This window comes from Gastrolobium bilobum, unplaced genomic scaffold, assembly GCF_033153095.1.
Source record: "Gastrolobium bilobum isolate Gb01-03AN ecotype WA unplaced genomic scaffold, APGP_CSIRO_Gbil_v1 utg192926, whole genome shotgun sequence".
Classification (NCBI taxonomy): Eukaryota; Viridiplantae; Streptophyta; class Magnoliopsida; order Fabales; family Fabaceae; genus Gastrolobium; species Gastrolobium bilobum.
Genome location: NW_026898056.1, coordinates 6,671 through 20,295, shown reverse-complemented (window position 1 = coordinate 20,295; position 13,625 = coordinate 6,671). Strand labels below are relative to the sequence as shown.

Below are 13,625 nucleotides of genomic sequence, written 5' to 3'. Positions count from 1 at the left end.
AAACGAATCCTTCCTCATTCCTTATTATTCTTTTAATTTTGAACTCCGTACATAAGGTATGTGATATAACCATATATCTTAATAAAATGTTTGATCTAATGGTGATCAGAGTGATAGTGGATTGGAAGTAGAAAAAATAGTAGTATGAATATCCTATCTCATCTTTTATATGCTTGTTAAAATGCTACAGGAGCAAACACTATGTAACAGACTATTCTAGAAAGGAAAAAGTGTGTATCATTTTTAAGGATGTAAAATTGTGTCATTTTAAGTTAGTGGAAGAGATAGATAAAAGAGAAGGGAGAATGAACAGTAAAATCACATAAGTTGTATTTTCCCTTCTAGAAAATGTAACTTTTGAATCAAACTGGTAAAATAAAAAATAACAACTTTCTTTATTTTCAATGCTGCCTGCACCATGACTTCAGGTTACCCAAAAGTCATGACAACATATTAGTAACATAATTCCTAATGTTAGCGATGGATTAGAAGATCGAGAGAAAAGTGAGGAAAAGAACTCCATATGTAATATCCTATTCAATATCCATGTTTACCTGCAGAACCTTAAGGCTTTGATTCGGAGTTTGAATGGGAGGGGAAGGAAGGGGATCCAAGGGGGAGGGAGGGGAAGGAAGGGGAGGAAATTGGAGGGTATCCCCTTCCCTTGTTTGGGAGTCAAAAAAATGGAATGGGAGGATAATGGAGGGTCAATGAGATATTTTTATCATTTTCCCTTTTTTTAAAATTAATATAATTATTATACTTTACAAATTAAATTAAATTTAAAATTTCTAACAAAATTATTTATGTACTTTTCACAACACCAAAAAAGATAATAATTTTTAGGAAATTTCTACATTGCCAAACGATGAAAATTTCGTCAAAAAATTATTTTTTTCGAATGAATACTTTTCGTCGAAAAGCGCCAGAATTTTTGAACCAATGAAAATTTTTACAAAAATAGATTTTCGACGAAATTTAGTTTCCATCAAAAGTTTTGACGAAAATGATTTCCACTGTCAAATGTTTTAAATGAAAAAAGAATTCCATCAAAAAATTTGACAGAACATTTTTCGTTCAAAATTTCGATGGAATTGTGTTCTAACTAAATTTTTGACGGAAATTGTTTTGTCAAAAATTTTGAGGGAAATGTTTCATTCAAAACTTTCGACGAAATTTAGATTTTGTAAAGAATTTTGACAGAATATTTTTTCTGTCAAAATTTCTTATCGAAATATTTTTCGTCAAAAATTTTTACGAAAATATTTTCTGTCAAAATTTTTTGACAGAAATGCATTCCGTTGAAAATTTTGATGGAAATATTTTTTATCAAAATACTTGACGAAAATATTTTTCGTCGAAAATTTTCGATGAAAATGTGTTTTGTTAAAAATTGCGACAGAAATTTTTTAATGTTTTCGTCGAAAACTGTCGGCGGAATTTAAATTCTGTTAAGAATTTTGATGAAAATATTTTTCGTCAAAAATTTTGATGAGTATGATTTTTTGTGAAATATTTTGGCAAAATTTAGATTCCGTAAAGAAATTTGACAAAAAAACTTTCCGTCAAAATTTTTTGTGAAAATATTTGATGGAAATGTTTTCCGTAAAAAAATTTGACGTGATTGTTTTACTTCAAAACTTTTTGACGTGATTGTGAAAATTTTGGATGGAAATATTTTCGCTAAAAGTTTCGACGGAATTTAGTTTCTATCAATAATTTGATTGAATTTTTTTTCCGTACAAAATTTATGTTAGTGATTATGGCAAAATCTGGTTCCGTCTCTAATTTCGGCTTTAGTTTTGACGAAATTTTTTTGCCATAAATGATTTTCATCACTATTTTTGACGAAATATTTTTCGTCAATAAATTATGTCGGTATTTGAGACTTTTCTAATAATACCGCATTTAAAAATGATTCACAATTATGTAGTTTTAACATTTTAATGCTAAGGATAGATAAATAATTTTTTATATTTCCCTCATCAAGCCCTCCAAATTGGGGGAACTTAAATTTTAAGAAGGGAGATTTTGGAAGGATTAGTAAAAAAAAACCCAATTCCTTCCCCTCCTTTTTTCAAACTCACAAACAAGAGAAGGACTTTCTAAAACCCTCCATTCACTTCCCTTCCCCTCCTAAAACCATCTCCCAAACAGAGCCTAAGTATAATAACAATTCCAGCACGCCCACTGCTAACAGTAACGCACCCACTCTTCTGGAGCATAAACAAGAATCACTTTACAGTGGTAATAATTGGCAGAGGAGTGATACATATAAGGAATCAGATACAGATCATATTTTCTACTTAGAGACAAGCTAAATATTTCAGTCATGTCTAAATCTTCAGGCTTATTTCCATTAGGCATCTTCCAATCAAAGTGGAAAAGCAAATTTGCTAGTATGATTTCAACATTAGCAATGCCAAATGTAACACCAGAACACATCCTCCTTCCAGCACCAAATGGTATAAACTGATAATCTAAACCTTTGTAATCAACTGAGCTATCAAGGAACCTTTCTGGACAAAACTTCTCAGCTTCAATCCAGTAATTTTGATCCCTCGCAATTGCCCAAGCATTAACAATGACCTTACTCTTAGCTGGTATCTCAAACCCTTTAATTTCACATCTCTCAGTGCATTCCCTTGGTAGTAAAAATGGAGCAGGAATATGTAGACGCAAGGTTTCTTTGATAACTGACTTTAAGTATTTAAGTTCATGGAGGTTAGCTTCATCTACATGACCTTTACCATCAAAGACCCTTCTTATTTCAGCTTGTGCTCTTTCCATCATGCTTGGATTTTTGACAAGTTCTGACATTGCCAACTCTAAGGTTCGCGCTGTTGTACGGCTTCTAGCACCGAAGATATCCTAAAAAAAAAGCTATCATGAACAGAATTGCCAACGGTAAACAGAACGAGAATATTGTTTCTGATGTTAAATGAGAAAATTTGTGTTGAGGTATATAATACCATTAATGTAGCCTCACCCAACAAGCTTAAGCTTTTGGGTTGAATTGGTTCTTTATATGATATCAGAGCTTTGGTGTACCGGGTTCGATCGCCCCCACTTTCTTTCTAGTGGAATTTCTTTCTTCGCACAGGTAGGTGGGCCTGTGCATTGTCTACCCTTCAAGCCCAATGGACTCTCGTGTAAGGGGACATGTTGAGATATATAAAACCATTAATGTAGCCCCACTCAACAGCTTAAGCTTTTGTGTTGAATTGGTTCTTTACAATTTGTCCCATCACACAAAAAATTGAATGAGACCCACTAAGAAGAAGAAACAGAAAGAAAATAAATAGATCACACCCACTTTTTCGTATGTAGCATGAGACAAACATGAGAAACAATATTCCCAAACATAATTTACTTAGAAATTTCTACAAAAATGTCTTCATTTAAATATGAGGTGAGTTATATTGACAAACCTTTTTTCTTAAAAACTTACAAAATACACCAAGTCTGACCAGTCATACACTATTGATTGAAGTATGACTGGCCCGACTTAGTGTAGTTGTAAGTTTGTAAGAAAAAAGTTTGTCAATATAACTCATCCCTGGATTGGGCCTTCCTTGGTTTTCTATCTCAGCAACCCGGGTTGTCGCCCTCATCTCGGCCATTAGCATTTTGGCCTTGGACTTCTCTCGCTGGGGGCCCTGTTATCCCCATCAAGCGTTGCTCCAAATCCTGCATTCTCTTGGCATTTTCTTCCTGCACTCTCCTGAAGTCTTCTTACCACTGGAGATTGTTACAATTCTCCATCTCCTCCGTCCGCCGCAAAATTGCAGCAAACGCATTTTAAGCCAGTCGGAAATCAGGATATGCAGATTGGGCAACGCGAGCAGCAATATCCCTAGGATGTTGGGGAGGATTATTCATATCTGGGGTCGCGACTCGATTGTGGGGTGCTGGTGTCGAGGTTGTGTCTGACACGTCCTCGCTGACTTGGACATGATCATAATCCACCTTATTCTCAGGCTGGTCTTGAGGTCGATTCGCCTCCTCCAAGACTGGATCTAGTGGCTGATTCTGAGGGTGGGGCTGTTGGCTATTACTCCTCGTATGGACTGCCATCTTTAGTCAGAGTCGTGGGAATATCAAATTCAAAAATTCGTTCCCCATAGACGGCGCCAATGTTCTATTTTGGAGACAGAGATGTCCAGCCCAATGGACTGATATATTGATCTTGGATCTAGTGCCTTATCCAAGGTATCTATGGAGGAGATACCCTTGAGTCAAGCAGATCACCGTGCACAGTAAACAGACGACGGCTTTGCCAAAGGGGGTGTGTGTGTGTGTGCACAGTGACAGCATAACAATAAGACAGAGAACGTAACGTACCTTTAAGGTTTACCTCTTATTTATAGGAGTTACCGTGAGTAATATGATGTGAATCTTTAGTACCTCTGATGAGGGCCCAGACCTGTCCGCTATGTTGTCGCATTAGGATTAGTATCCTTGATGGATATCTATCCATAATTATACTTGATGTAAATCTTGAATTGCCCCTAGTTGGGCCTCTCTTTGAATGGGCCCCTTATACGGGTCCATAACACATCCAAATACAAAATAACTTTAACTTTTAAAAAAATAACTCATAAAAAATCATTTTTTCAAATGCACGTCCAAATGGGGTCTATATCTAGTTCAAAATTAATTGTAATTGTTTTAGCTTAAAACTAGAGTTGAGCAACCCAAAAATATCATATTATTTTGTGAATCATATTCCTCGTTTAGTCCGGTAGGATCAATATGAAGAAAATCATATTCACTTTTATGGGTAAAAGAAGAAAAAAAAAGTGACAAAAAAAAAGAAAAAAAAAATGATGCTTAGCTTCATTTAGAAACAAATATTTGTATAAATAAATTCAAAATAAATTTGTATAGAATATTATATATTCATTTAAATATTAGGTTAAACAAATCATTAATTAATCCATAATTAAACTAACATTGAGTTTGAAAAAATTGAATCAGTCAAATACCCGGTAAGTTTTGGATTAGCATATATATGTAATATCGTTATCATATCTTTTATCGTTAGCATTAATGTTGAAATTTAAATTTTATATTGTTCAGCACATATTGAAAATAAAATTTTATATTACCGATAGATAGTGAAAACAAACTAGTAATTATTAAAAATGTAATAGCTGTTTTGACATTAAGAAATTCATATCTTTTGAATTTTTTTTAAGATCTATGTTTTTAAATAGGCTCTCAAGAAAAGTTAAGTTTAACATTTGAAATAATCCATGTCGACGTATAATAAGTTAAATTCAAGCAAATAGTTTTTAAAATAGGCTTGTATCTATGGGATAAGATATTGTGACACACAAATAATGTTACGCACAATGTTACGTCCACATCTTAACCGTTGATTTTCACCAATCAACGGTTATCATTTTTCAAATTAAACTCATTAATTAATTATTAATTTGCAATAAATGATAACCGTTGAATGGTGAAAATCAACGGTTAAGATGTGGTCATAACATTGTGCGTAACATTATTTGTGTGTCACAATATCCTATCCCCGTATCTATATAGACAAAACTTTTGTTTAGTCTAGCCTGGTTGTCATTTGTCATTAAATTTATTTTTTCTTTGCAGTGAATAAACAAATAATATGATAAAAGTATTAAATTTAGTTTCACTGAATATTTTTTTGTAGGGTTTTTTCAAAAAAAAATAAAAAAATAAAATTATATACTTTGCTAAGAACTTGTTTTAGAAAAAGTAAAAATATTTTATTCTTTCATGTAAAATTTGATGAAAAGATCCAGTTTAATATGATCATTTTTTATTTTTTTATTTTTTAAAATACACCTTTTTTGATAAAATAAAAAGAGGCTGCTTTTACAAGTTATTAATTATGGGTGTCTAGATGTAACTTAAAATAAGAAAAAAGAGTTGAAATTACGAAATAAATATATAAATAAATAAACAGTTTGATTTTGGGATCTGGATACTCTGATGTGAAAATTCACATGATCGTGTCATGTGGAAAATCATAACTATACAAAGATGGATCAATGGTAATAAAAGAGGAGAGAGAAAAAATGTTAAAATAAGTAGTTACAAAATCATAATCGTTGATTTACTTTTGTATGCTTGTGATGTCCTAAAGGTCAAAGGTTTCGTCTTAGAGTGCTACGCGCTCTTAACTAATTGATTTCACTTTTCTATATTTTTTAAATTCACTCTTTAATTAATTTTCGAAGTCTAAATCTGTAGTTGTAAAAAACTAATCCCACAAACTACCAAAAATAAAATAAAATTAATCCCACTAGCATTATTATCTTTGGTGTGGCAAAATGTCATAGGTGCAACTTACAGGAAAAGTAAACTGGAGAAAATATCATGTTACTTTAATACCTTACATATTTTATGGAAATTAAAAAAAGTTTAAAAAATTAATAACTAAGAAATTAGACAGAAGATGAAGGAATGTTTTTAGTCAATTATTTTTATAACCGTTAAGTTATTTCAATCTGACAGTTACTATACAGTTGTACTACCTACGAAACGCTGTTGTTGGTCTCTTCGTTTTAGTTAAAATTTTGGACTTGTTGGAGATTCCATATTTGACAGAGTTAATCATTTAAAGCCATTTATTATCACGTGTGCACAATCATAAAAAAGGAAAGATAAAGAATAAAATAAATCTAAATTTTAAATATGTATAGAATATCTAAATTTTGAAGCTGTAGATATACTTTTAGTTGTGTAATATTTATAAAATCGGGATTTAAGATATGATTTACCGAAGATTACGAGATTAAATTCAAACCATACAAACCTTATTTACAGTTGAAGGCTTAACAAAAAAAAAAGATTAGTTTACCGAAAAAAAAGGAAAAAAGAAAGAAGATTAGTTTACCGAGAAGTTGAGAATATTAGGGAAGGGGTCCTTTGCTATTGTCTACCTTGCTGCCATGGTTGCTCCAGAGAAATGCATAGGGAATGTGGTGGCTGTGAAGAGTTCAATGCCTCACTCAATAGGTTCATTGATGAGAGAAGAAAGTATAATCAGATCGTTGATTGGTTGTGAAGAATTGCTTCAATGCCATTTTGGCCAATTCACTATTGAGAAGAGTGAATTCATCTATAATCTTGTTATGGAATTTGCACCTTATGGTTCTCTCTGAGACTTAATTAGGAAGGGGCCACTGTTTGAAAGTGAGGCAAGAATCTATACTATTATGCTTCTTAAAGGGCTTTCTTGCATTCATCAAGCTGGAGTTGTTCATTGTGATTTAAAGCCCGATAACATTCTTCTCTTTCCTTCATCCAAGAATGATGCAAAGAATCAACTCAAGATTGCAGATTTTGGATTGTCCAAGACTAAAGAAGAGATTATCAATGCTGAGTATTGGAATTTCAGGTTTAGGGGGACACCATTATACATGTCACCAGAATCAGTTAAGGGTCATATTGAAACATCATTGGATATATGGTATCTTGGATGTATAGTCATATAGATGATCACTGGGTTATATGTATAGAGGAACCCTCCAACTTCAAAGGAGATGATTCCAACTACAAATGAGATGATGTACAAGCTTGCTGTCTTTGAAGAAGCACCAAAGATTCCTAATGGAGTAAGTGAGGATTGCAGAGATTTCTTGAGCAAACGTTTCATCAAGAATCCTAGTCAGAGATGGACTGCTAGCAAGCTTCTCCACCATCCTTTTCTATTTTCTCCATATGATTCTTTTAGAGGTTATGAAAGATTTCATATGGTTAATTCGTTGTCCTCATTTTTCACTTATGATTGTAATTGGTTATCATTAAGGCATAACTTTCTGGTTTTGTTGGGTAAGAGGATGCCTTTAGGGTACAAATTTTGTTTGTGTATGCTTTCTGTTTCGTTCTTGATGACAAATAAAATTTTGAATGATGAGAAGTGTTGTATGTGTTAATTATTTTTTTTGGTTTCTGTTCCGTTATTGGTTGATGGTTGGTTCTGCATGTGTCACGTTGTTATTTACTGTTCTGTTATTAATCACTGTCCAATAATAGATCAGCATCAGGTAAGAAATCTACTTGATGAGTTATTCTGTTATTAATCACTATCCATTTCTAAAAGAAACTGTTTGAATATATTGAGCATCTGTAGCTGTTTTATATTGATTTGACTGTGAACTTAAAAGTTGATACGTGAGTGCAGAGAGCTATTGTATCTTGTTAAGTTGATTTTATTTGGTTAAAACAATGATCTTGCATTGAATATCTGCATCGCTCTATAATTAGCTATGGTCGTCACATTCAACATCCTGCTTACTTCTGTATTCTCGCTTGAATTGGAAAATCTTGTGATAGATGAGTTTGTGTAGTTGAATAATTGTCACTTAACCAAAATTGTTACTATAGTTTGAGTTTGAAGTCATATAGTAGTGATCTCTGTCATATGTGATAAACCTGCTATGATTTGATTCAGTTAGTGCTTCATTTGTTCTAATTTGGTCTAGTAGAAAAGCACTTACTCGAACAAGTGACATTTTTTACTTGAGTAAACTCTTGGTAACTCCACATATTTTACTTGGTATCGTGTCATTTGAATTAATCTGATTGGGTAGTAATTGTCTTTTGCAAAGTATTTTTAGTCTGAAAATAAAATCTATATTCTTATCCATTAATATCTGGTTTGCTTTGTGAAGACAACTTATTGGTTGTTCTGTTTAAGTTTAATTTATCCGAGTAAGTTATTGTTTTTCACTCGAGTAAATCCTATATAAATAGAAGATGTATTGATTGTAACAGTCTGAATAGCTGATCCTCTGTACTAACTTGTATTTCCTTTGCTGCTGTTCTCATATCTGAATATCGTATTAATTTATATAAAAAGGTTGCATATTAGTGCTGCCTGCCAATCAGCCTTGTACATTTATTCTGCTGAGTGAAACCTTGTAAACTGAGTAAATTGCAATGAATGATATCTAGCTGATTTAGTCATATGCTAGTTGTCATATTGTTTCTGTTATGGAACTATTTTGTGGTTCTTTGTTCGGATTTAATTGCAAAATTAGTGAATACTGTTTTAAATAAATAATTGAATTGTGTTGGTATGTTACCTCCCCTGTTACACATATTGCTTCTGATATAAATAAGTCTTTTCAATTTGTCGTGCTTGGTAAATATTTCAAGTATAGTGTGTAGGCAAAAAAATTAATTTAATGCTTTTTAATAAATTAATTATGTATTTATTACAGTTTTGGAAATAATTACACATCTATTGCACAATATGACGCCGAATTTGGGCGTCACTAAAGACGCCTAAATTGGGCATCACTCAAGACACAATCACACCTAATTTAGGCGTCACTCATTGTTGACACGTGTCATATTTTTTTTCCAAAAAAAAAAATTAATCTTAAAACTTCTGAAGGCTATAACTTTTGACTCGGGTATCCAAATCAGGTAATTCTTTTTTTGATTCCACATAACTTTTTGAGATCTAAGCAATGACATCTCATTTGATATATTTTATCTCTCACAAACATAATTTAAATTTAAATCAGGTAATCCTTCTTCCTTAGAAATTTAGAATATTTATTTAATTATTTTCTTTATTAATACAGATTTTTCAAATTGATTTTTGAGTTTCAATCACAAATTAAATCTTTATTGTTTTTTTCATATTAATAATAATTGTTATTTTTTAATTTAAATCACACATCAAATCTTGATTTATTTTTTATATTAAATCACAAACCCAAAACTCAGAGGTTTCTGAGTTTAAAAATGTGACACGTGTCAACACCTGACACGTCATCAATGATGTCTAAATTGGGTTTCAATCAAGAGGCAATCACGCCTAATTTAGATAATTTTATTTTTGAAAAACATTCATAAGCTATAATTAATTTTAGACCACAAATAATAACCTAGAAGCTTATAACATGAATCATTAATTTCAAAAATAATATCCTTCTTCCTTAGAGATTTAGAATATTTTTATAATTATTTCCTTTATTTCTACAGATTTTTCAAATTGACTTTTTAGTTTAAATCACAAATCAAATCTTTATTTTGTTTTCCTTATTAACTATAATTTGTACTTTTATTTTTAATTTAAACACAAACCAAATTTTTGTTATAATAAAAAAAAATTATTATAAAAAAAATTTAAATCACAAATTAAAATTTTATTTATTTTTTTATATTAAATCACAAATCAAGAACTTAGAGGCTTCTGGGTTTAACCGCTCTTATAATATCATTCTTGCAAATTTAAATTGTGTTTGTAAGAAATAAAATATGTCAAGTGAGATGTCATTGCGCAGATCTCGAAAAGTTATGTGAAATCAAAAAAAGAATTACCTGATTTGAATACCCGAGTCAAAAGTTATGGCCTGCGGAAGTTTTATGATTAAATTATTATTTTTTGGAAAAAAACATGACACGTGTCAACGAGTGATGCCTAAATTAGGCGTGATTGCCTCTTGAGTGATGCCCAAGTTAGGCATCTTTAGTGACACCCAAATTGGACGTCATATTGTGCAACTAATGTGTAATTATTTCCAAAATTGTAATAAATGCGAAATTAATTTATTTAAAAGCATTAAATTAATTTTTTTGCCTTCATAAGTCATAATTAATTTCAGACCACAAATAATAACCCAAAAGCTTATACATTAATCTTTAATTTCGAAAATAATATCCTTCTTCCTTAAAGATTTAGAATATTTATTTAATTATTTCCTTTATTTCTATAGATTTTTCAAATTGATTTTTTAGTTTAAATCACAAATTAAATCTTTATTTTGTTTTCCTTATTAATAATTTTTTTTATTTTTTATTTTTATTTAAATCACAAACCAAATTTTTGTTATAATAAAAAAATTATTATAAAAAAAAGGTAAATCACAAATCAAATTTTTATTTATTTATTTATATTAAATAACAAATCCAGAACTCAGAGGCTTCTGGATTTAACCGATCTTATAATTTAAGTCTTGCAAATTTAAATTGTGTTTGTGAGAAATAAAATATGTCAAATTAAATGTCATTGCGTAGATCTCAAAAAGTTATGCGGAATCAGAAAAAGAATTACCTGATTTGGATACCCGAGTCTCCTTCAGAAATTTTATGATTAATTTTTTTTTTGAAAAACAAATATGACACGTGTCAACAATGAGTGACGCCTAAATTAGGCGTGATTGCCTCTTGAGTGACGCCCAATTTAGGCATCTTTACTGATGACCAAATTGGGCGTCATATTGTGCGATAGATGTGTAATTATTTCCAAAACTGTAAAAAATACATAACTAATTTATTAAAAAGCATTAAATTAATTATTTAAATGCCCTATATGTTTTTTGCCCATCAAATCTTGATTTATTTTTTATATTAAATCACAAATCCAAAACTCAGAGGATTCTGAATTTAAGAATGTGCCACATGTCAACACGTGTGCACAATTGACGTCTAAATTGGGTTTCAATCAAGAGGCATTCACGCTTAATTTAGGTAATTTTATTTTTAAAAAACATTCATAAGTGATAATTAATTTCAGAACCCAAATAATAGCCCAGAAGCTTATAGCATTAATCTTTAATTTCGAAAATAATATCCTTCTTCCTTAGAGATTTATGATATTTATTTAATTATTTCCTTTATTTCTACAGATTTTTCAAATTGATTTTTTAGTTTAAATCACAAATCAAATATTTATTTTGTTTTCCTTATTAATAATTATTTTTATTTTTAATTTAAATCACAAACCAAATTTTTGTTATAATAAAAAATTTATTATAAAAAATTTAAATCACAAATCATAATTTTATTTATTTTTTATATTAAATCATAAATCCAGAACTTAGAGGCTTCTCGGTTTAACCGCTCTTATAATACCATTCTTGTAAATTTAAATTGTGTTTGTGAGAAATAAAATATGTCACATTACATGTCATTGCGTAGATCTCGAAAATTGATGTGGAATCAAAAAAATAATTACCTGATTTGGATACCCGAGTCAAAAGTTATGGCCTTCAGAAGTTTTATGATTAAATTTTTTTTTGAAAAAAAATATGACACTTGTCAAAATGAGTGACGTCTAAATTAGACGTGATTGCCTATTGAGTGACGCCTAATTTCGGTGTCTTTAGTGACGCCCAAATTGAGCGTCATATTGTGCAATAGTTGTGTAATTATTTTTAAAACCGTAATAAATACGTAATTAATTTATTAAAAAGTATTAATTAATTTTTTTTTGCCAGATTTGATGTGTGATTTAAATTAACAAAATAACAATTATTATTAATAAGGAAAACAAAATAAAGATTTGATTTGTGATTTAAACTCAAAAATTAATTTGAAATATCTGTATTAATAAAGAAAATAATTAAATAAATATTCTAAATCTGGATTACTTGATTTAAATTTAAATTATGTTTGTGAAAAATAAAAAATATCAAATAAAATATCATTGGAGATTGCTTACAAAAAAAAATAGATATCATTGGGGATATTGCGTATATAAAAAAAGAATTACTCCCGCCCTTAGGCACTCCCACATTGGTTATATTGTCAAACGTTTTCAGAAACTCTGTTGCTGCTTCTGTTCTTTTCCCTCAAACCGCTTTCTGTTTCTTTCGTCTTTTTGTTTTATTTTTCTCGATTGAGAAGAAGAAAACCAAGAAATCTTCCCTTGCCCTTCTCTTCTTCTTCATCAAGTTTTAATTTTTAACCTTTGTGTTGGTGTTTGATTATCTGGGTTTTTCTCAGTTTTGGGTGCAATGGTCCCTGTTTCCAGAACTGAAGGTGGAGCTGGCACACAAATACTCTCAGCTATAGTGCGCAAAACCATCCAATCCATCAAGGAAATCGTAGGGAATCATTCTGATGCTGATATCTATGTAGCCCTTAAGGAAACAAACATGGATCCTAACGAAGCCACTCTGAAATTGCTCAACCAAGATCCATTCCATGAGGTGAGGAGAAGGAGAGACAGAAAGAAGGAGCCTCGGAATATTGGGAACAAAGGTTCAGCTGACCCAAGGAGGCATTATGAGAATGTTGGTCAAGGAATGAAATCTCATATCTCATCTGAACGTAATGTTCTTAGAAGAATAAACTATTCTCGGAACACTTTTCAATCAGTTGGTGCCATCTCGAAGACTGAACAATTTAGTCGAACTAATGTAACTGAACCTTCATTCCCTGGCATGACAGTTAGTAGGCCGTCCTTGAACAATCAATATAATAGTAGGCCACATCAACAACTCGCGAGACATCAGAGAGTTTCCCAGCAGAATAAAGTGTGGAAACCTAAATCAAGTCAGAAGTCTAACAGCAATACTCCTGGAGTGATTGGAACTCCTAAAAAAGCTGCTTCACCTCCAGTTGAAAATTCTATAGATATAGAATCAAACGCTGCAGAGGTTCAAGATAAAATTTCCCAATTATATATATATCTCACGACCTTCAAATTATTTTAAAATGTCATGGTTGAATTCTGGTACCGGAGGAACACGTTCTACCATGTGACAAAACACTGTAATAAATCTTGAATATCACTGTTGTATCGAAGTGGGTACAACATTTTTCTACTTTTGAAAAAAAAATTAACACTTTTTAAATTTTATTTTTCTACCACATTGCACTTTTTTTCAAAA

General features: G+C 31.0%; 2 protein-coding genes across 2 annotated transcripts; one reads left to right on the top strand and one right to left on the bottom strand.

Moving 5' to 3' along the window:
* Nucleotides 1-2,193: 2,193 nt before the first annotated feature.
* LOC133312478 (cytochrome P450 71D9-like) lies at nt 2,194-2,820 on the bottom strand. The gene has a single exon (XM_061513679.1). It carries the CDS (start codon nt 2,818-2,820, stop codon nt 2,194-2,196), a length of 627 nt encoding a protein of 208 aa, XP_061369663.1.
* A 4,121-nt stretch (nt 2,821-6,941) lies between these two features.
* Nucleotides 6,942-13,391, top strand: LOC133312476 (serine/threonine-protein kinase sid1-like; the record flags this gene model as incomplete). The annotated part of the gene is made up of 4 exons (XM_061513676.1): nt 6,942-7,143; nt 7,243-7,427; nt 7,512-7,728; nt 12,736-13,391. Coding segments are annotated over exons 1-4 (1,260 nt in total), but the record flags the coding sequence as incomplete, so codon positions are not given.
* Nucleotides 13,392-13,625: the final 234 nt, after the last annotated feature.